The sequence below is a fragment of the Phymastichus coffea genome, unplaced genomic scaffold (assembly GCF_024137745.1).
Source record: "Phymastichus coffea isolate CEN01 unplaced genomic scaffold, Cenicafe_Pcof_1.1 PCOF00055, whole genome shotgun sequence".
Taxonomy (NCBI): Eukaryota; Metazoa; Arthropoda; class Insecta; order Hymenoptera; family Eulophidae; genus Phymastichus; species Phymastichus coffea.
Window position 1 is genome coordinate 1,233,212 of NW_026706866.1, and position 22,230 is coordinate 1,255,441.

At 43.2% G+C, this 22,230-nt stretch overlaps 3 protein-coding genes across 6 annotated transcripts; 2 read left to right on the forward strand and 1 right to left on the reverse strand.

Annotated features, from left to right (window-relative positions):
* Nucleotides 1-661: 661 nt before the first annotated feature.
* LOC131666025 (histidine decarboxylase) lies at nt 662-7,811 on the forward strand. The gene is made up of 16 exons (XM_058938352.1): nt 662-794; nt 2,014-2,354; nt 3,173-3,459; nt 3,525-3,779; nt 3,851-3,994; nt 4,476-4,542; nt 4,655-4,817; nt 4,904-4,974; nt 5,061-5,080; nt 5,163-5,261; nt 5,341-5,561; nt 5,689-5,798; nt 6,062-6,232; nt 6,520-6,596; nt 6,686-6,812; nt 6,935-7,811. The coding sequence occupies exons 2-16, from the start codon at nt 2,327-2,329 to the stop codon at nt 7,198-7,200; spliced, it is 2,106 nt and encodes a 701-aa protein (XP_058794335.1). The 5' UTR covers nt 662-794; nt 2,014-2,326; the 3' UTR covers nt 7,201-7,811.
* A 3,025-nt stretch (nt 7,812-10,836) lies between these two features.
* On the reverse strand, nt 10,837-15,443 carry LOC131665981 (protein quiver). Its single transcript, XM_058938284.1, is given in 8 exon segments — nt 10,837-10,903; nt 11,378-11,456; nt 11,893-12,039; nt 12,321-12,371; nt 13,409-13,525; nt 13,945-14,058; nt 15,121-15,225; nt 15,328-15,443. Coding segments are annotated over 5 exon segments (369 nt in total). The 5' UTR covers nt 13,434-13,525; nt 13,945-14,058; nt 15,121-15,225; nt 15,328-15,443.
* Nucleotides 15,444-15,827: 384 nt separating this feature from the next.
* LOC131666038 (uncharacterized) lies at nt 15,828-22,048 on the forward strand. Of its 4 annotated transcripts, none has more exons than XM_058938371.1 (10): nt 15,828-15,869; nt 17,934-18,263; nt 18,912-19,119; nt 19,406-19,572; nt 19,662-19,854; nt 20,089-20,243; nt 20,312-20,495; nt 20,623-20,948; nt 21,057-21,252; nt 21,318-22,048. In XM_058938371.1, the coding sequence occupies exons 2-10, from the start codon at nt 18,027-18,029 to the stop codon at nt 21,398-21,400; spliced, it is 1,749 nt and encodes a 582-aa protein (XP_058794354.1). In that variant the 5' UTR covers nt 15,828-15,869; nt 17,934-18,026; the 3' UTR covers nt 21,401-22,048. The 4 variants fall into 4 exon arrangements, with proteins under 4 accessions (XP_058794354.1, XP_058794353.1, XP_058794352.1 ...); XM_058938370.1 differs by lacking the exon at nt 15,828-15,869 and adding an exon at nt 16,660-17,136; XM_058938369.1 differs by lacking the exon at nt 15,828-15,869 and adding an exon at nt 16,660-17,040.
* Nucleotides 22,049-22,230: the final 182 nt, after the last annotated feature.

Here is a 22,230-nt window from a genome sequence, read left to right on the forward strand (position 1 = left end):
TAGTTGTGACTTGTTATGGTAATAGTATTCGACCTTAGACATTAAGTAGCGACGAGAAATCAAATGTCAAGTATTCCTAAACGAGTTGTCGCATTCTCAAAGCCATGGGTACAAATTTGAATGATAATGGGGGCTGTTAATTAGTTTAGTTCGTTGCTGTACGTGATGACGTAAACGAATAAAAATTGAATAGAACCGCTAGTTGACAATAAAAAAAGGAAGAAGAAAAACGAAAGAAAAGAAAAACCGAATGTTGAAAAAAGGCTGACTAGATGGCTATGGGAATTAGTTGAAAGTAATGTATTTTGTCATTGGGCAGTAAGCGATGAAAGGAGAAGCCTGGCTGAAGAAATTGTCGAGCTTTTCAAATTTGAATAAAAGCTGGAAGATCTCGAGGGGCAGCAGAAGAGGAGAAAGTGAGGGATAGAGAAGGGGGCAGACAGGGAGGGGGGATCGGTAGAGCTGGTTACTGGTAGATGTGCAAATGCAGGCGCTTGCGCCCCTTCGCCCTTGTCTCGCGCGCAGAGCAGCAGCGCTATATAAAAGCCGCCACTTGTTGAGCAATATCCATACCTTCACCACATCGCGGCTATCAGCTCGCAAAAAAAAAAAAAAAAAAAAATTTATCCCTGCAAGTCTCGCTGTAGTTGTCGCTTAGCGCTCCTGTCGCGCCATTCCGCGTTTGTCCAGTAGCTGATCTTCGAACAGCGGCGCCAGCTAGAAGTCAAGAGAGAAGGACGGACCAGAGAGGAGCACGGCGAGCGACTTGGTGCTGTGGCCGGTATATCGCGCAGGTAACTTTTTATACTTCGTTTGTGGTCTGCGAGGATAGCGTCGAAAAATAGCAGCTCGGCCGAAGGGTCGACTGGTTTCTTCTCGCTTTCTCGGGATGTCAGTCGGCGTTAATTTGATCGAAGTGACGGTTATCTTTGAATTTTCCGCGAGAAAGAAGCAGCCGAGTTGTCTATTAAGCACGGAATAAAACGAGTAGCTCGTAAAGCCACGGGAAATTACAAAAGTCGGAAGCGGAAGAGAGGCAGAAGGCTGCGCTTTTAATAATATCGACTATGCTTCTGATTTTAGCGCGAAGCTCGCTCGGTCTTTCGCTTTTGATTTTCCTTTCCTTTTTGCGATCTGCGGTCAAGCGCCGTTGCGACATGCCCGATTAAACAACAAAATAACAATTACGCTGCGCGATCGATCGGCCGATAATTGCTCCGAAATAATAATCGCGCGCTTGATCGTGCAATGACGCATGGAGTGGCTCTTCGCGTAATAATCGAGCGCTCGTGCCATTCGCTGTCGCGCCTTCGCGGGTGTTGTCTCGGATCGCTCGATACGGATTTCGGCACGCGCGGGCACGGGCGCCGGGTGAGGACTGGCCCGTCTCGCGCGATCTCGCTCGCGATCCGAGGCGCGATACCGCCGAGCTCGCTCGCCGCCACGTACGACACGCGGGGGGGCCGATCGCATCGGTGCTGCGCGCTCGCGAAGGAAAATCAAGGCCGTGGTGCAATAGGGCGGGGTTCAATCAGTCGCGGCGCGGTGACGAGCGAGGATTCGCGGCATCTGCGAGTATCGAATTTCGATTCGGCATCCGGCGAGAGGCGCTCGCCCGCGAGGCCTGGTGCGTTTGGGCGACAGCGAGCCGAGCGAAGCCGCGAGGGGCAAGTCGACTGCAGGCGGCGAGATGACGCTCGAGCGGCGGCTAGCTTAGCCGGCAAGCTTACGTAAGGATGTGCTCGCTGATAATTAATCTGGGATGACCTATAAATCGCCCGCGCTCGGGAAGTGAAAGTCGAAGTGTTGGCGCGCGCGGCTGCAATGTAGGTGTAGGCCATGACGAGCCTGCGACACTAGCCTAATAAGCTCGGACTCAATGACACGCGATCGATGTGCGGCGGCGACGGCGGCAGCGGCGGCGGCGGCGAATCCCTACAAATCATCGGGGAGGGGGCTAAATTAAATAGCTCGCGACATCCGCAATGAGACTTAAGCTTCGCGCGATCGCAGGTGCAGCAGCCAGCCAGCCAGCCAGCCGTCGCGACGCACGCTCGCACGACGCCGCACGACGCCGCACGACTCCCGCCGATCGATTGGCCGATCGACTTGGCTTAACCCGCTCGCTCCGTTTTGCTAATCAGCGCCAGCTGGGGGACTCATGCGCGTCAAACGCTGCGATCGGAACTTCGAAATTTGGGTCCTGTAAGAGGACGCCGAGGATCCGCAGCGAGTCGAGCAGCGCCGAGTAGTGCCCGGTCCAAGCAGAACTCATCCGGCCCTTGGCTTATTCATTGGATCGTCTCCCGAGGCAGCACTCGCAGCTATGAACATCGATGAGTATCGGAAACACGGTGAGTTGCGAATTCGCCTCGGGGCGCCGCTGCTCCCAAGATTTACTCCCCTCCGGAGGAGTCGAGGCATCCGACGCTTACCCAGTCTCCCTACTAAATTTGCCATTTTCGGCAATGGGTACTGAGCCGCTCGGCAACGTTAGTTTCCAGCCGAGATCAATCGACAGCTCTCTCGGTAGTAAACAGCCATGTATATATATACATACATATAGGTGGAGATAGAGACGTGGAAATGAGCGCCTCCGAATAAACTGCAATCCGAGGGGCCAAGCTGATTTTTACGAGCCTGATATTGGCTTTGCCGCGCGTTCTCTATCGCGCGAACCCTTTAAGCCGACAGTAAACGCCTTTATATCAATTCCAGGCCCGTGTCGAGGCGAGGCTTTACGGCGCTTTATTTGATTGCTAAACTGCAGGCCAGACATCGCTCTCGATGCGTTATTTATCGTGGAATAATTTAGCGAATACAGTTAGTGCGCGCGCAGGCCGCTCGCGATCTCAATTAACTTTCGTGCGATGTGTTTCCCGCCGAGTGTTTGTCGCAGATCGGTCGATTCAGCAGCCGTTATCTGCTTTTAATTAAAAAACTGATAGTTTTGCCGAGTGAGAGAGAGAGATGAAAGTGTGCTGTCGTCCTCGTTTGTTCTTCCATTCATTCTCTTTAAAACGATTTCCGGCGCGGACTTTATCGCTTTCTTCTCGGCGCTGCCTCGCTTCTTTTTCTTTGATTCGAGTCGATCGATAGCACGCCATTTCCCCTGAAAATGAAGAGAGAGAGAGAGAGAGAGAGAGAGTGGCTAAGACGAGTGCGAGCGCAGGCAAGGAGATGGTGGACTACATCGCGGACTATCTGGAAACGATCCGCACTCGGCGTGTCTACCCGGCCGTGTCGCCAGGCTACCTACGGAACATTCTGCCGCAATCGGCGCCCTCCGAGGGCGAGGCCTGGCAGGACATCTTCGAGGACATCGAGAAGTGCATCATGCCCGGGGTCACCCACTGGCAGAGCCCGCACATGCACGCCTACTTCCCGGCGCTCAACTCGCCCGCCAGCCTGCTCGGCGACATGCTGGCCGACGCGATCAACTGCATAGGCTTCACCTGGGTAACTAATCTCGCGCGCGCGCAGCCTCGTCTTACCAGCGCGCTCACGCCCGCGTCGCGCCGCAGGCCTCTAGTCCGGTCTGCACGGAGCTGGAGACCATTGTGATGAACTGGCTGGGCAAGATGATCGGCCTGCCCGACCAGTTTCTGCATCGGGCGACTGGCTCCGGGGGCGGCGTCATCCAGACTACGGCCAGCGAGGCGACCCTCGTGAGTCTCCTGGCCGCCAGGACCAGAGCCATCCGGGACATACAGGAGAACCATCCGGACCTGTTGCCCGCCGAGATCAACGCCAGACTCGTGGCCTACTGCTCCGATCAGGTTCGACTAGCGCGTCCTCCGCTCCACGATAACTCTGCCCGTGTAACTGTGCGCGTGCTCCCTGATTGCAGGCCCACTCCAGCGTCGAGAAGGCTGGCCTCATCGGACTGGTGCGCATGAGATACATCGAATCCGACGAGAATCTCAGCATGAGAGGCGACGTGCTCGCCGAGGCCCTCGATCGCGACCGTGAACTCGGACTCGTGCCCTTTTTCGTAAGTTGACTGTTCGCCTATCATCGTCACGCACCGCTCGTTCGATCGGCTCTCGCGCGTCATGGCGCAGCCAACCGACCGACGTTCATCGAGCATCTCTGATTAGGAATGATGTACACCTATCCAATTCGGCTGATTGCCTCTCGTGGATTCTTTCTTCCGCGCTATGCTTCGAGGACTCGAGTCTCGGGCAAACAATGAGGATCCTGTTGATCCTCTTACGAGACCTCGTTTACTTTAATTATCTTTGGATCGCATTGTTGTTTGCCTCGCTGAAATAAGCCAATCCTTGTGCTTTTAGTTAGCCCCCACGGGAATGTGCTTGGCATAGCCGCATGATCGGCACATCGTGCTACATATAAACGTTTCCCTGCTGCAAGCAAATCAAATTGCTGCAGTGCACAGTAATGATAACAAAAGTGGACCACTGTTTTCATCATTATTGTTTCTTACTGTTCGTACTGACTTGATTGACTTACAGGTCTGCGCCACTCTGGGCACTACGGGCGCTTGCTCGTTTGATAATCTCCGAGAAATTGGTCCGATATGTGAGTAGACTCGACATTACTCTGTTTAACAATCAATCGATCACGCTAATTCCGATGTGATGGATCGCGCCTTGCCCCCGCCCCCTACCTCTCACGATTCTTGGGCATGAAGGCGAAAAGAATGCTCTCTGGTTGCACATCGACGCGGCGTACGCTGGCAGTGCGTTCATATGCCCGGAGTTTCGTCACTGGATGCAAGGAATAGAACACGCTGATTCCTTTGCTTTCAATCCCAGCAAGTGGCTGATGGTTCATTTCGACTGCACCGCGCTATGGTACGATCATCCGGACATTTAATTGTATCGTGCATTCTTAGAGGTGGATGGGTATGTCTGATTAATCGTTGCCGTGCACGCTGCAGGGTGAAGAACAGCCAGACGCTTCACAGAACGTTCAACGTCGATCCCATCTATCTGAAGCACGAGAATTCAGGTAACGGCGATAAGCACGCCAGATCTTATCCATACGAACTTATCGCGCTGAAATGACCAACCGATCGTTTTCTCGTGATGTTGCAGGTCTCGCGATAGACTACATGGTAGGCATGCGCACGGTCTCGCGCGCTAAAGTTAACGGCGACGAGCGCATCTTCGTTACATCCGAACGATTGTTTTTTCTAGCACTGGCAGATCCCGTTGTCCAAGCGATTTCGAGCATTGAAGCTATGGTTCGTCATCAGAAATTACGGCGTGTCCGGCTTGCAGAAGCACATCCGCGAGGTAAGTGCACCGGGCGTCGTCGACTCGTCGTCGCGGTTTCGAGCAACTGCTATCGGCGCTTCTCTCTCCTTTTGCGCAGGGAGTCAGGCTCGCTCAGAAATTCGAAGCCCTGGCGTTGGCCGACCCGCGATTCGAGATCCCAGCAGCTAGGCACCTGGGAATGGTGGTCTTCCGATTGCGCGGCGAAAACTCGCTGACGGAGCGGCTGCTGAAAAAAATGAATTCTCGAGGCCGCGTGCATTGCGTACCCGCGGCGCTCCATGGCAATTACGTCATTCGGTTTACCGTCACGTCCACCAAGTTAGTTCGCCTACCGTGAGAACGTATCGTATCTGGACGTTCGTCGTAGGCTTCCAAACATTATGATTACTCACCGTTTGCGCGATCGTACTAATTCATCTCTCTTCCGATGCTTCTCATTGTTTAGTACCACCAACGAAGACATAATACGTGACTGGGCGGAAATCAAAAGTACCGCCACCGAAATTCTGGGCCCTGGACACACTGCCCCCTCGAGGGCGAAGGTTCCATTGGCAGGTAATTCACGCCAGTTATGTTTCTGTCACGAACCACGTGATCAAATGACTCTCCGCAAATTGCCAAGCAACGAAAGTACTGCCTGACGTGTCTTACTTTTCATCAACACTGACAATTGGATCAATCTTTTATACATATGTACTCGACACTTTCATGCGTCGGTGTGCGACTCGCGCTAAACATACATTGCCTAGCTATCAAGCGTTTTGTGACGTAATAAGCAGCCCATCGGTGAAACGGTAAAGGCCTTCTACAATTTTCAGAAACTCGCGAGAAAAATGAAAATTTCGGCTCGAGCCTCCTGCTGGCCAATTCTCCCATGTCACCGAAAATTGTGAACGGCAGTTTTGCCGCCATATACGACGCGACCGACGTTTTCAACGAGTGCATGAAGACTTTTGGCCAGCTACGCCTGGAGGCTCGGGACAGTCCAGGTACACGTTGCAGCATGCGAGTACCTTTGCGTTCATTCCCGCACATTTATTGTCGATGTTCTTATTGTTTACTTTTCATTCACATATATGTATATAAGTCATTGTGTTGCTATCTGTGAGTGGCGTTGCATGCGAGGCTTCGCGCCTGTGGTCCTTTTGTTTCGATGCTAATTGATTACCTGTTGTGTTCTGACAACTGCAACCTTATGAGCTTCGTAGAAATATGGTCAGATAGAAACAAAACCAAAATTTAAAAAATACGAAAAATATTTGCTTCTCATGACTAGCAATGCGTCGACGAATTAGAGGAATTTTGATGTCCGGAAAACAGTTTTCCTTGGACTCCCGCATGGATTTAGTTCAGGTTAGTTGTTATGAACATATGATAGTTTACGATTTGCAAACTCCATTATGTCAATTCCATCAACATGACCTACTGACAAATTTTATCAGGGGTATGCGTCCTGTGCTCGTCCATTGTCTGAGCCTTGCCCAAATCTATTGCAACTCAAAGAAGACGATGATTCGCTCGGTAAGAGCGAATCCACTCTGAGCATCGATAATTTGGAAGCTACTATGGGTAAGGAATAGTTAAATTCACGACAGGAGCATAATCTAGTTTTCTTCCTTTTTCACTTTTACTCTTCACTGAAAGAGAATCGCGTGCCGATCAAGCTTATACTCATCCAAAATTGAATTTAGGAGATTTTAGCGCAACTCTCGCAGACCACTTAGGTTGCCCTGACAAAGATGAATTAATAATCAACGACAATCTCAAAGGAGCCAATGAAGGCGAAGATTTTATCGAGGATTCGCTGCCCAAAAAGATACCTAGAAGTGAGACCATTGGAGCAATTAGCTGTCTTAACACTATTTATTCAGACAACAATATAACGCTTCTGGATGACGAAGCATTTTCAGATGATACACTTTGTCAAAAGTGCGGTCATTACGTTACACAGCATTAGAAAGTTCGAAAAAAATAAAAAAAATTACATTATTGATTTTAAATGGTATTGCAGCGCAATAACGAAAAAATGAAATATGTTGTTAATCATTGTGTTCGTTACCAGTAAACAGGTTTCCGATTAATTAAAAAAACCAGTTATTTATTTCGGTTGCTAGTTCCGTTAAAACTTGCACAAGTGCAAGAAAACAGTGAGCTAAATTTAGTTAAATAGATGTTGTCGTGCGATTGATAGTACTTGTTAATTGTTTTCTTAGCTACAGTATATCGAGGGATATTTCTTGCTGTAACATTCCAAAATTAATCAAAACATAGATTTACGATGTGCAAGTTTCAGGTAGAAATTGCAAAATTCGATTGTTATATTCTGATAATTTTACATTATCATTTGAATATCAATCTATATTTTAAATTTGACTTGAAATATTTGGATATTAAGCTATTCGTACAAAAAGATATATTGTAATCAATTGAGCAGCTGTTTATTTCGTTTCATTCACGAACATGATCTTATATTTATTGTTCACTAAATGTACTACTGACATTTAAACCGTGTTTTTCTTGACGTAACAATTTTGTGGTGAATCTACATAAAATAAATTAAAAAACAAATGCGAAAAATTATTTACGGCTGTTTTTATTTTTTTCAAACTTTTTATACCATAATGTTCTATAAAACCCATTAAAACTAAAAGAAAATGTTGTCCAATCTTGATTAACAAAAAAAGAAAAAAATTATAAAATATTTACGCACAACCAACGCTAGTTCAAGACGTGATTCCTGCTATGAATACGTAAAGGTATACGTTAACGTATATAATAGTTGAAAATAATTCGCTTGAAATTATTCCCTGGTTGACCAGAAACGGAAAAGTGATTTAAACAAATATAGCTATACCCAGTTCCATAAATTAATTTAGATGCGTTTATATGGGATACGTGCAATTGTTTTTCCCTAATAAGATGCCCGAAAAATGCGGAAAATGAGATTTGGCTTAGGTGGTTTCTTTCTCACGTAATTCGTCAGCCTTGATTCACTCGGGCATTAAAAACCACAGAAAGATAAAACCATTGCGGAATGTACGATTTAACCGCACGCTTGGCGCAAAGCGCGCTCTCGAATTCGCATTTTTCACACGTTGTGTTGACCTTACACGACACAATAATCTACTTTTCCTCACTATTTAGGTAAGGTACTATTTTTTATTTAGTTTCTAATACCTATGAAATAAATTCACAAATTGCAAGGATGTTCAATCGTAATGATTATTTATTGGACTCCAGTTACATAATCTGAACGATAATAATTATCAAGAGCCACTGTTAAACATTTTTATTACAAAACTTGTAGAATATATTTAATAATGCAATTTCATTAATCTGAAACTCATGAAATTTAGATTTTTATCATGCGCAATAAAATGTTTATTTTGCGTTTAAAACAGACGTAATATAAATTCTTTTGATTTCGTAAACTTTTGACTTAAGGTGCGATTATTAACATTTTTACTTTCTTCATTAGTCGACAATTTTATTGGCTTTCTTAAACATGTAAGATTCAAGGCATATTATACGCATTCATCAGTACAGTCAACTTATTTCAGCGCAGCTGAAAATTTATAATTTCAATACTATTCTTCAAACAAATATATTTATTCTATAACATATATCATACGCAACAAATATAAATTTGTGTTAGAAACAATGACTGATTATTATTAAAGAAGTCTGATACTTATTGTAATTGAGCAATCTATAATTATTACGCACTTAAAACTTAAACCATGGCATTGTTGATTATTCTTATGCTTTCAATGTTCATAATACATTCACTTATTTGTAAGATGATAAGAAGCTTCTTGCTGTTAGCTGTCACAGAGATTCAGTCTGGCGACATAACGTGTAGAAAACTTTTTACGATAGTAGTACTTCACATGGCACGTGGATTTTACAGCTGTGAGGCCACACATCTCACTTATAATGCTATTATTATCGAAATATATAAAAAACTTAGATTGTGAAAAGTTTTTTCAATCGATGATTACGACAGCATTGAAAAAATCGTCGAAATTCAAAAAATATTCAGCACAGGCAGAAAAAACTTAAAAGAACTTCTGAATTTAAGACCAAAGTTATTTTTAGTTTGAAGGCATATATGATTTCTTACTCTACTTATAGTAAACTCAAACTAATATATTTTTGCAAAGAATTTTTCAACAAAATTAAATTGTACAAAGAAACAATATGTTTTCAAAAATTATTTCTTGATTTTCTTTCCATGTTTCAAAGTTAAATATATGAACATTTACTGATGAGAGTCATCCCTCAAATGAAAACAAATATAGTACATTCTTCAGAAAAAATTCATAAGAATGGAAATTCTGGTATAATTGTTTTTATTTGAGAGTGCCATATCGTCATTGTGCGTTCCTATTCGATGTTTCCTTAGTCTTTTGGTCTAACTATATTCCTAGATAAGAATACTGGCATCATTCAATGATTTGAACAACGGCGAACAGGTTTGAGTGGTGAGGTGTGGTCTCACAGCCGCGCGTGCTACAATGAACAAATGACACGACACTAGCCGCACGGTCTGCCAAGGAAATATCGCCTTGCCGCAACATTTACTTGGCAGAAGACCTTTCTACAAAAGCCTTTCTGTGAGGACAGGAGCGTTCAGATTGATCTTGAGCAATTGTTGTAGCAGAGCTCAACCTGAAGGCTCACGGAGTGCCGCATTTTCTTTGAACTAACGGAGTGGAAGGTGGGTAAAATATATTTGCACATACTGTTCACAACAATTAATCTGTCAAAATACAATCAATAGACAAAATTTTGTAAAACTGCTCGATTCTATATGTTTTGCATTTAATTCAGATATATTTTGATTGCAAACAGTTTGCTACTTATAAACCACACTATTGATCAAAGGAATACACTAATCTACAATTTCATGCCAACATGCTATTTTATCTACGTTAATGCCACGCGAGACATTCAGCTTGATTTTCTATTATGAATCGGATAGATATAATATTATGATAAATTGCACAATATGTATAATATTGCTATATTTTTACTGTAATTTCTATTCTTTTTTAAAGAAAAGTAATCAAATTAAACAAATATATATTAAATAAAAAAAGAACAACGTTGTTCGATGTAAAAGAGAATCCACGTAATTAATACATGTTATTATATTAATGATCAGTAAAAAGAAAGATGGGATGTTAAACGATTATCGCCAATTATCAAATGTCAGATCTTTTTCACTTATAATTAAACAGTTTCACCAAAGTGTTTTCTATCAATTGTACCGCGCAACAGTACTCCACTGTATTTATGTATTTTTCGAGTTAAAAATTGACAACCCGAGTCGAAAACGAATAAATAATTTGTGCTAATTGTTCGATTATTGTCCTCAAGTATTATATTTGTCTATTTACGAGTGTGCAACGAAAATCACGCGAATGTTTTTGCGATAACATAAATGGCAATGACTCGGCTGTAATTACTATTTTTTTGATTCTACATCATAATCCTTTTGTCTACTTGCATTGGATCTTAAGCTAGGTCGTCTTTGTACGCAAAATGTTGAAGCAGGTCACTTATCGAGATTTATTAAACATAATCGAAATTAGTCTAATGGAATCCCGTCGAGACTCGAAGGTAATAATACTCTGAAGTAAAGCGCGAAATCTACTCTAACAGCAATGAGAGCATTCGAGAATAATTGAAAGCACAATAGGTTGCGAGATAGTAGAGAAGTAACGCGTCGATTGGCTGGATTTCTGGAAAACAAATGACCGGACGAACGAAAGGAGTCCGCGTTGTGAGTATTATCGAGATAGACAAAAGGTTCCGTCAGTTTCATGCGCGGAAGACACTAAAATCATTACAATCTATTTATCACAGTGTTCCGGACGAAAGTTCAGCAAACTTAACGACAACGAGCAGAATGAAAACTTATCTCGACGATTCTCACGTTGGACGGGCCAGCTGTAGCAATTAGACGAGACGGGCGGAGGGGCACGGCATTGCTAGAGAAGGGGGCAAATAAAAGAAGCGGATCAGAGCGAGGTGCAAAGCAAGCCAGGCCATCTGAGGGCGGACTGGGCGAGAAGGCATGCGAACAGGAGGTAGGGAAGAAGGGGACTGGCTGACAGGTGGGAGGATACGCGGTTGCACATATCTTCCTCACAGAAGCACATGTGACCAGTGCCGGTACTTTCCATCATGCACACGTGGTCCACCATGAATAAGTTTATCTGCAGTTGCGACGTGCACGTTCTCCGGACGCTCTCGTAGGCTGTGAAAATATCAATAGTTTGCCGTTACAACGTGACGTCGTCGTGGCCGACTGTGGTCGAATGTCGCACGGTCTTTTGTGTTGTATTGACTGTCGTGTATGCGAGTGACGGTCGATGTCGGTGTCAATTTTGCGACGCCGACTTGTCGATGAAAGACCATTCGCAAAGCTCTCTCTCTCTCTGTCTCTCTCTCTCTCTTCCTTCGACTCCTTCGTCCCGCTTCTGCCGTCTGCGTCGATGCACTCGCGACGACCCAGGGGAATGGCGTTTCATCGACAAATAACCGAATGGCAGTGTCCGATGGCCTTTCGTTTTGGATAATGCTGTTCTCGAGTTCCGACCGAGGACGCTAGTGGAGTGCGTCGCGCGGTCTGCTCACTTACGTGATTTGGCGTTCCGAACCATTTTGACGCAGCACCCGTTGCAGGTCATGAGCGGCGGCTGGTCCCTCGGCAGTGCGGTGTAGTTGAACGGGTCTTTGCATCGCAAATCCGTCCAGGAGTCGCATTCGTAGCAATAGACAGACCTCGCTGTCGAACACAAGGCAAACGCTCGCTGTAGTTATTAAATTGATCAATCCCGTGTAATCTGCCTGGACAAGCTCGACCAGTCTAAGCTATTGCTATCGTACGTTCAACAAAACTTTCCGATTCCGAAGCAGGCCACGCGGCAAGTCCTCGTTTCGGAGGAACCTTAAGCAGACGGTTACTTGGACATGACGGTACAAACATGCACGCTTCACGTCGAGCAAAGTCTGGTTATGGGATTCGCGGCTTATCGAGCGTTTCTACACAAAGCACTAATTACTCACTCTGGCATTCGGCATAGCAGACACCGATTACTGCGGTAAGCACCGTTGCCACTGGAAAAAAGCATCGTTACATTCGACGACCTTCAATTTCGAAAAATCTACTGAGCATATCACTGAAGCAAAGTGGATAAGCAAGCATTTGATACACTAATAGATCATCATGATTATTATTATATGTATGTCAAATTTACTATGAACAATATAAAATTGGCAACTAATTAATCCTAAATGCCTCCTGTCGGGCTACGAACAATTAAGAAAATATCGACCAAGTTAAAATTAGAAAAGAAAATCAATTACTCGTTCTTACTTTTATAACCATTCAGCTATAATAATTGAGATAATATTGTCGAACTTACCGTTGCAATAAAGTACTCGATTCAATTATAATAAACGCAACTCAATATTTATTTAGCATTAACAGAAATGAATTGACTATTATTATGACTGAAGTTGCACGATATATTGCATCATTGATCAGATAAATTTGCACGTACGTCAGATGTGTTACGTTCCAGGCGCGAAATTCGTACAAGCGACTTCATGCCACGTCCGCTCCGTTCAGACCATTTTTCAGCCGCAGTTGAATTTGGTACGATGCTCTTTTGCGCAGTGCAGTGCATCTTTGGAAATGTATGCACGTCTTTTGAATTTGAAGTTGCATTATAGACACATTTAGTGGTCGTGTTTTCCAGTTTTCTCATTTTTCGTGAAAAATTAATTCATCAAAACCGTCTTTGTGCGTATAGCTCACCGATTTAACTGTGTGTAAAAATGATTTGTATCATGCGGACGAGCTACGAAATCGCTCATATAAAGCCTGGCGCTAATGTAATAAGTATCCATCATAAGGTAGATGTCTACGAAATGGCTCTGTCGTGTCAATTAAAGGAATCAATCCTCCTATATTTTGCTTTTAAAGGATAATTATGGCTATGAAAGAATTGTAAAAACGGAAGGATCAAACGAGCACAGGCGGAAAGCACAAAAATCCTTTAGACAAAGTGTGGCTAGCACATGTACATGTCAGTTGTATTATCGAGAATTGACATTGAAAAAGCAAATGGAAGCAAGCTATCGTTACTCACCCACAGCGATACGATAAGGCGCCATTGTTTTTAATATTTATGACTCAGGTGAACTTTCACCTTCTCAGTTTAATCATATTGGTAAACTTTCTCCGGTGTTTGTACAGCTCTTGTGATCTACTTGAACAAAGTTTGTAGATTAACAATAAGTTTGCCGTATAACAAATCAGAATGTACGTTAATATTATACATCATTTAAGTACTCTAAATCAATTTCTTAGAAGACAAAATCATTTGGGAAGTTCCCAATTAATTCCCAAAGAGTGCCAAACTAGAAACAAGACCTTGTCATATTTAATTCATACAAGGAGTAAACCTGCATCATTCGTATAACAATATTATATCGATCAGAATAATTCCAAGCACGCGATAAAGCTTGTCCACGTGCCAGGCTGCCGGTACATGGAAGTGAGTTTAATTATTTGCTTGATTGCGAACAAGAGCAATGAAAAATATGGTCCAATTGAAAAGTTATGAGGACGGTGTACACGGAAAACGCGTAGAGTGTGAATTCTCTCAACGATACCCATACTTACCTTGTAGTAGCTGTCGTTAGTAATCAAGATTAACATTTTTGTAGTGGGCTTGGCGAGGTCCTTTTGCCAGCGAGATTACCAACATTGTAAAATTCTAGATTCTCTTGACTTTCCCTGATGAAAAAAACGATCGTTTGGTCATTGATTGTATATATACGAAAAAATTTAACTATGATAAATAAGCTAAATAAATAAGCTAAACGGAGTAGCAGATTACGTACATAGGCCGGGACGATATTGACAAGCCCACAGCACGTGTTTTACAACCGAGGCAAAGCCGAGGTGATATGGGCTTGTCTCTTTCCCGGCCGTCGTGCGTATACTATTCTTTTGCCCAGCGAGGCCGAAATTAGCATGATACCGGCTGAGCCACGGCCGAGAACACGCTACTTTCGGGCCGCTGGGCAAAAAGGATAATCGAAATCAAGAATATTATGTAAGGTTGGTGGGCCCGGCATATAGGACTGTGACTACGCTTGGATTTCGCAGTGGCGAGCGCAAAAGTAGCACGGCGCGTGGCATCGTGTCTTTACTGTTAAGCAATCAAAGTTTCGTACTCTCGCGTTGTCGCAGAAACAGTAATTTTGTTTTACAGCAACCGTTTTTTTTTTTTGCTCTTTTAAGAGCACGCGTCAGAAGTTCCTTGGGGCGTAAATAAGCCAAAGGCCCTCGCAATTACCTTTTTTATTCGCGTGAACTTAATGTGAAAGTATATCGAAAATTAACAATGGATCACGAGTAACATTGCAATAACTTTTTTACGGGTTTGAATTTGCCTCTAAGTGGGCTCTAAGAGAGATAATTTGACGCTTGTCCACAACGAATTTTGTTACTCCAATTATTGAAATAATTTCAAAATTAATGTTTATTCATGATTGTAAGATCGTTATGAAACACGAAATATCTGATGGTATTGAAAATATAAGAAATTATGAGTGGTTTAAAAACGAGAGAAAACGCTTTTCTCCAGAATAGCTCGACATCAGTTCGTATACAACCGAAAAAAAGAAAGTTGCTGTCAAGCGAATGCAAGCCAAACGGCAGTTCACTTGTCGCGCATAGCAATGTCACATGGGTCCATCTAGCTGATCGTGCAACGGTCAAAGACTACAATCGAATTCTAAAAGTGATTCGGAAAGCTGCAGTTAGACATGCGTGCGAAAAGAGAAGGTTCACCTGCAGTGGGCGATTCGAACGGTGTAGTGCGGATGCGGAATGTGCGCGCAGATGAATCCGGACCAGAGCGTAAACAGCTGGCTGCAGCGAGCACGTGCGGTGAAGCTGAGGGTCAGAAGAGAAAACAATGAGAGCTCGATGACGGAGGGCGGTCGGACAAAGAGCGCAGCGCCGAGCGAGGGCAGGAGAGCCGACCGATCGACGCACATCGAGCGGAGAATGGAGAGACGCGAGAGTGTGTCTTGGCTCGGCCAAGAAGAAGGGAAGGCGAGTCCACGCAGGCGAGGTGGGCGACCAGTTCCGACTGCAACCAGCACACACCTGCACACACTGCGCTCCGCTGATGCGCGCGCCCGCAGCGGAGCCGCCGCCGCGCTTCCACCCGGGATCAATAGATGCTGCTGCAGCGACCCAGCGCCACGGTGCAGTCGACCTCCTTCTCGCCCGCCTGCCCGTGCACCAAGGCTCGCGCGCTTCTTCCCTCGACCCTCGCGTGATGGCCTGCACCGTCGGCCCGTCGCGATCCCGCGGACGAACGATCGTCCCAATAGTCCAGCTAACGGTATTGGTTCGGAAGACGAGCAGCGGCCAGAGTTCATTCGTTCGAGGCGGCTGGCCTCCTCTACGTCGCGCACCCTCGCAGCTGCGCGCATTTAGTGGCCAGTTGGCAAACCTCTGGCGCTTTCTCGAATCGATAATCATCGACAATAAACTGGCCGGATATTCGCGCGCAGCGTTATTCGATGTTGGTATGTGTACAATTTGGTTTAAGTGCCGCTTCTCAAGTTTCCGCACATACCAACCGACAACGTACTTATCGACGCCCAATACACCTAATATACTTCATTCGCACCTGGAGATTTTCAAATTACTATTAAATATGCTTAACCTGGAATTTCGCTATTTCCGTTTAGGCAGCCATTTCGAAATGAGTGACGATTAATGGGCATAGGATTTTTCTATAAATGCAGAGTTCGTCGGCAATCGTGCGCGCGCGAGAAGGAGAAGCGAAGCTTGACTGCTTGACACGAAAGTGCCGATTCACTGAGTAGCGCGTGACATATTTAGTGATTTCTCGACTCCGAAATTGAACCAATTAACAAATGGCATGCCCGCTTTTATCTTGTTTATTGATTTCTGTGAAGCTATTTGTAGTTTCCGACACTTTCCTATATCAACTAAACGATGAATGGACCTTATTTCTCGTAAGACTCAATTCTTTCAGTGCAATTGATAGATATCTTAATTTAGAGATACGCGAATAATACAATGTCCTGACAGCTCTTGTTCCGTGCAAGTAACATATAACGCAAAATTTAGCGCACGAACAACCATGCAACTTACCATTGCGCGAGTAGAATAGTATGTTATTCCGATGAGTGCACGCTCATCGGAGTCATGACGGAGCAAAATCTAATTCAGCGTGTTATATTGATATTTTGGTAGAGGGGAGGGAGGGGAGGGGGGGATCGGATCTCGAGACGCACTGTAATAACTGACTGGCAGCTGTTGTCATTGACAGTGTCGTTCCTGTCGCCGAGCGATATCCCGTTGAACGTTTTTCCGCGGGCTTGTCCCCGACAGATCATCAGCTCGGCTGAGACATCTACCGCGATTTTTTTTTAATATTTGGATTTTAATTATCCTTGTGTGCTCTTTTTAAAGACTATATTTCGTTTTTTTTTGCTCTTTTTTTTAATTTTCGTTAGCTTTATATTGCGCTACATTAATGTTTGTTGTGGCTGCAGAGTTTTTCGACAGTGTGACAGCATATATACACATTTATACGTAGTTATAGATGTACGTAAGCACACTGTTATTAGCAATTGTCTGGCGGTAGTAACTTAGCCAGTTTATTCGATCAAGCTTTTTCGTTGAACACTCTCCTGTAGGCGGCCGTCCAATAATCTACGTTTTAAGGTTAGGCTTATCATTATTATGTTTTGTGGTATGTGCACTCATATGCAGATTTGCAATATATGTAAGCATCAGAGCGTACTTACCTTCACGTTATCTGTAAGTTTGTAAACACGTGCTTATTAATTTTCTACAACATAGTTAGTTTTACAATTAACAATAATCTGTGATAAGAAATGCAAGCATCCATGACTTATATACATATATTTGTTCTGTATATAGGAGCCAGTGCGCACTGCAATTATCTTGAAGTGCGCAGTTATTTAAAATTAAACTCATTTTGCAATGTCTTTTCATTTATAACTTTAGTTTTGCCAACAACACACGAGAAAGTAGATATATCTTCTTATGTAAACAGTTAGTAGCAGATGAAACAAAACAAATCGACTTAAAAATTTGAATTGGTTCTTGCAAAAATTACACACACACACACACACACATATATATATATATATATATATATATATATACATTTGCAAAAAATTTATTATGTAATATTTGTCGCTATCAGTCATTCTATTGAATAATTGTTGAAATAAAAATGACGACGTCAGTACACAGACACACACACACGCGCGCGCGCGCACGCACACTCATACGTATGTGTATCGTATAATTTAAATGAATATGGTAGCGATAATAATTGTATAATACACTTTTGCTAATGAAACAGAAAATTTACATTGAATATTTTTTTTCCTTTCACTTAATTATTCAAACATGAATGTACTGTTTTGCATTCATATTTTGAGCATTTATGCATTTAGTTTTGTGAAAATTGGAACAAAGAGTGGATAAAGTAACGTGCTGTAATCACCGTCTGATAACCTGTTTCTGTACGATACAAATTTTTATACATGCATACTTTAAAAAAGAAAATTTTTTTTTCATTACAGTTGAGAAGCTACCCACGAGCTATTTAAAACGAGAATTTATTCCGACAAAAAGCCCATAGGAATTTAATTTTGTGTCCATAAAAAAATTACATAATGGCAATATTTATACGCCGAGTATTGCAGGCAGGAATGAAAATTGAAAACACGAGCATGAAAAATCCAAAATTGCATTCCCGATTTTCAAGTGCAGTTCAAAGGAAAGTTATTGAAGGAACAAACGGAGAAAAAATATTACGATCTCCTTATGGCGCAATAATTACATATCCAGAAATGTCGATATCAGAGTATGTCTGGGCGACGTTAGATAATTACTCGAATATGGATGCTGCGGTACGTAAAATTTGAAGTGCAAAGTTTATCCTTTGGTATCAGACGTTATTTTAATTTTTGCAAATACTTTATTTTCAAAACGCGGACGCTCTAAATCATATTGTCTCTCTTCCAGCGAACAAAACAGTTTACATCAAAATTTTTATGAAATCGATCGCGCGAGTGTTCATTCGAAAAAGTCGATACGCAGCTTTCAAATGGGTCCACGTATGTCGAAATAAATCGGTAATTATCAACAATAGTGTCCGTTTGCACTTTGGCCGACGTTACAGGATACACCTGTTACGTCGTTAACGCTTGCTCCCAATTTGGGAATGACTTGCAAAACAAAGCCTGACGAGCCTATTTTTTCATATGCGCGTTTCATTTTATCGGCATTCGCTCGTGACGATTTATCAGAGAATTTCAAGATTTGATACTGTTATCAATGTATATTAAGATTGTTCAATGAAAACGTAAAGAAAGGCTTACATTGCGATTATAAATTTAATATTATTCAGACTTTTTTATTGACGAAAACAAAAGTAAAAAAAAATAGAAACAAACTAAATAATTTTCCATTACTGCGCTAAGTAGTGCGCCGATGAACATTTAATTTGTGCTTTGATTACAAATAAAAAGAATAAAATTGAATGAAAATTGTACCAGGTGTGCGGAGTGACCGGTAGAAAATATACTTATGGACAGGTAAGAGATGGCGCAAATAATGTTGCGAGAAGTTTGCTCAACATGGGCGTACAAGCAGGCGAGGTGGTTGCCGTGGCGCTGCCTAATTTACCGGAAAGTCCAATCGCTTTTTTGGGCTGCATTGAGGCAGGCATTATAGTGACAACGGTCAATCACATGTATACGGCAGGTGAGAGTGCACATCGCGATCGGCTTTTCTTGTTCGCGCGTCTTGAATTAAAAACAATCTCATGCTCATTCGTCCCGCGGACTATTATTACGATGTCGCGAATTTATTCGAGATCCGCACCAGCCGAAAATAGTCGAGCAGTAAGCATTGACCAGGGCAGAGACACAATTCAGGATAACAATCCTTCGTAAAAGTTTAATGCTTCGCCAATCGATCGTTCGGGATGAGGCAACGAAGCGAGTGATAAATCACGTTTCACTTGATCGAGATGCATGTTTAATTATAGACGAGATTCTGAGACAACTCGTGTCGTCTGGAGCGAAGGCTATAATCACCGCGGCCGAGATAGCATCGACTGTGATGTCAGCAGCAAGCAAACATAAGCCAGACATGAAAGTAATTGTTGTCGACGACTCCACAAAACCGTTGCCGGAAGGTGTCATTCCTTTCGCGGTAAGACTGTTTCGTTAGGATTGTTTTCTTATTTGCCGCGTTATACCCGCCGTCGCATTGGCGATCTTACGATAGATCGGTTGGTTTAGGATCTAATAGCTAAAGGGGAAAGCCTTCCTCCGGTACCTGAGCGCCAATGGAGTCCAGACGATGTCGCAGTTTTGCCTTACTCCAGCGGTACTACTGGACTTCCCAAGGGTGTTATGCTGACGCACCGTAACCTGGTTTCCAATGTGGAAATGATTAAGCAAACGGGAAACGAACTGTTTACCCCTGCTCACGGTATGACTGTTTTTTTTCGGCTATCTTTACCAAGTGTTTCCTGAAGAAACAGTAGCGAAAATACCACGCACGGGATCAAAGTACAAATATTGTCTGTTGCATTATCTCGGCGATAGCGAATTTGTTTAGTCGCCGATGGTTGCGCGAGCGTGGAATTGATTGATCTTGAGCAGTATTTATCTGCGCTAACTTGGCTGCTTGACAAGTATGCTGATAGAATTCATGAATCAACAGGTTCTTACCAGGAAAACATTCCGGTTGTATTGCCTTTGTACCACATATATGGCATGTCTACTATCATGCTGGCGAGAATGTCGATTGGTAGCAAACTTATTACATTGCCAAAGTTCACTCCAGAATCTTGCGTTAAGGTTTTGGACGAGCACAAGGTAACTTGGCCGATTTCTAGCTGCGCGAAATGATGCCCATCGCAAACTCAATGACGGCCTTATTGCAGGTGACATCGCTGGTATTAGTACCGCCGATGGTCATGTTTTTATCAATAACAAAGTTAACACAATCGAAATATTTGGACAACGTCAGTAACATCATCAGCGGAGCAGCTCCTCTTTCTGAAACTGACGTTGAAAAATTCTACAACAAGTACAAAGTCGATCGCAATAAAGTGAAATTCTGCCAAGGTGAGCGTTGTATTAGGTCGAATGTTAAGCCGAGCAGGAAGTGACGCTTGGAAAGCCGCTGCAAACGTCACTGGTAGAAGCACTTGCAGAAAAGTTTGAAGCAGCAACGCCGATGTCGAAATTCCAGGCTACGGGCTGACCGAGTGCTCGCCAGTTGCTCTGTTCGAAACGACCGGTACCAAATACTCGAGCATTGGGAAACCCGTGAAAGGCTGCGACGTGAGGCTGGTCGATCCAGTGACGCGCAAGGACGTTGATGGACCCGGCTGTACTGGCGAAATATGGATCCGAGGGCCGCATGTCATGAAAGGATATTTAAATAATCAAAAAGCCACCGACGAAACGATAATCAACGGCTGGCTTCTTACCGGCGACATTGCTTACTACGACGACAACTTGGATTTCTACGTTACCGACAGACTCAAAGAACTGATTAAAGTTAAAGGTTTTCAAGTGAGTATTTCACGCAACTGATGCTGCTTTACCTCGTATGTCGACGCATGTCGAGCAATGATAATTTCACAAACAGGTGTCTGCGATTATATTCTGAAATCATTTAAGGTAGCACCTGCGGAGCTCGAAGCTCTACTGAGGACTCATCCAGATGTAGAAGAGGCCGGCGTTATCGGAATCCCGGACGAAAGGTACGGAGAGGTTCCCAGGGCGTTTGTCGTATTGAAGAATGCGGCCAAGCTCCAACCCGAAGATTTGCAAAACTTTGTGAAAGGGAAAGTCACCGAGTTCAAAGAATTGCGAGGCACGTATTACCGCATAGTCAGTGATGATATTGCAGCCAAATACAAATATTTATTATCATTTTAGGTGGAGTCAAATTCATCGACAGTCTCCCGAAAAATCCATCTGGCAAAATTTTGCGTGCCCAGCTAAAGAAGAACTACTGCTAATACTCATTGTCCAGATCTTCTGTGTGACAGTATTTTACGTTGAAGATCCGTTTTGTTTATGTATGATTAGGAAAAATTCGATGTGATCCTAGCGATTGAATTGTCTATTGGCCAAACTAGATCATACCATAGTATTATTTAGCCGCCAGTTACTTACACATTTTTGATAAGCTATATATTTCTCTCTCTCTCTCTCTCTCTGTTTATGCAAATAATATTTAATATCTACGTTCACGTACGTCACTTTTAAAATCGGTCGCTTGGAAAATGAACTATTTTTAATATAATTATTGTCGCAATTTGAATAAAAAACTATTGGTTACAACGTTACCGTTAGCATTAACGTTTCTCAGTAGATTTTCAGAGTTGTATTTTGGTATTGTTATAATATTCAAGAGTTTGATTATTCCAAATTATTATGTGATCCTGAAGCGTAGTGATCGCGTTATAGACGCTAATATCTCAAGCTCAACAGTGAATCTTTATGTATCATTGACTTTATTCTTCAGGCAATTGTGAAAGTGGTACCGTGGTATACTTATATTGATATTTTCTGGATATATCATGTGTTTGGCGAATGAGTGCAAAGAACATTATGATGTGTTATGATTATTTTATATTAGAACTGAAAACACTTGAGAGATACGTTTGAATATTTTATTGTCTTTGGCCCACAAACGTTATGACCGTCGTTGCGCATGCTTCAATAAGTGTTCTACTGAAATGGGCGCGAATCGCAAAAACGAAAAAATTATGTGGCTAATGTGATGAATAATAATTTGATGGACGAGTTGTTTTTGTCGACGCGGGTAGTCGTAGACGCCTAGCTG

What these genes read in the sequence shown, in the direction of transcription:
- LOC131666038 (XM_058938371.1), top strand. Translation starts at nt 18,027, where the DNA reads ATGGCAATATTTATACGCCGAGTATTGCAGGCAGGAATGAAAATTGAA. An exon ending in ACTCGAATATGGATGCTGCG is followed by an intron (nt 18,264 to 18,911) that starts GTACGTAAAATT and finishes AAATTGTACCAG; the next exon opens with GTGTGCGGAGTGACCGGTAG. An exon ending in ACTGTTTACCCCTGCTCACG is followed by an intron (nt 19,855 to 20,088) that starts GTATGACTGTTT and finishes ATGAATCAACAG; the next exon opens with GTTCTTACCAGGAAAACATT.
- LOC131666025 (XM_058938352.1), top strand. Translation starts at nt 2,327, where the DNA reads ATGAACATCGATGAGTATCGGAAACACG. An exon ending in TTCGACTGCACCGCGCTATG is followed by an intron (nt 4,818 to 4,903) that starts GTACGATCATCC and finishes TGCACGCTGCAG; the next exon opens with GGTGAAGAACAGCCAGACGC. An exon ending in TAATTTGGAAGCTACTATGG is followed by an intron (nt 6,813 to 6,934) that starts GTAAGGAATAGT and finishes AATTGAATTTAG; the next exon opens with GAGATTTTAGCGCAACTCTC.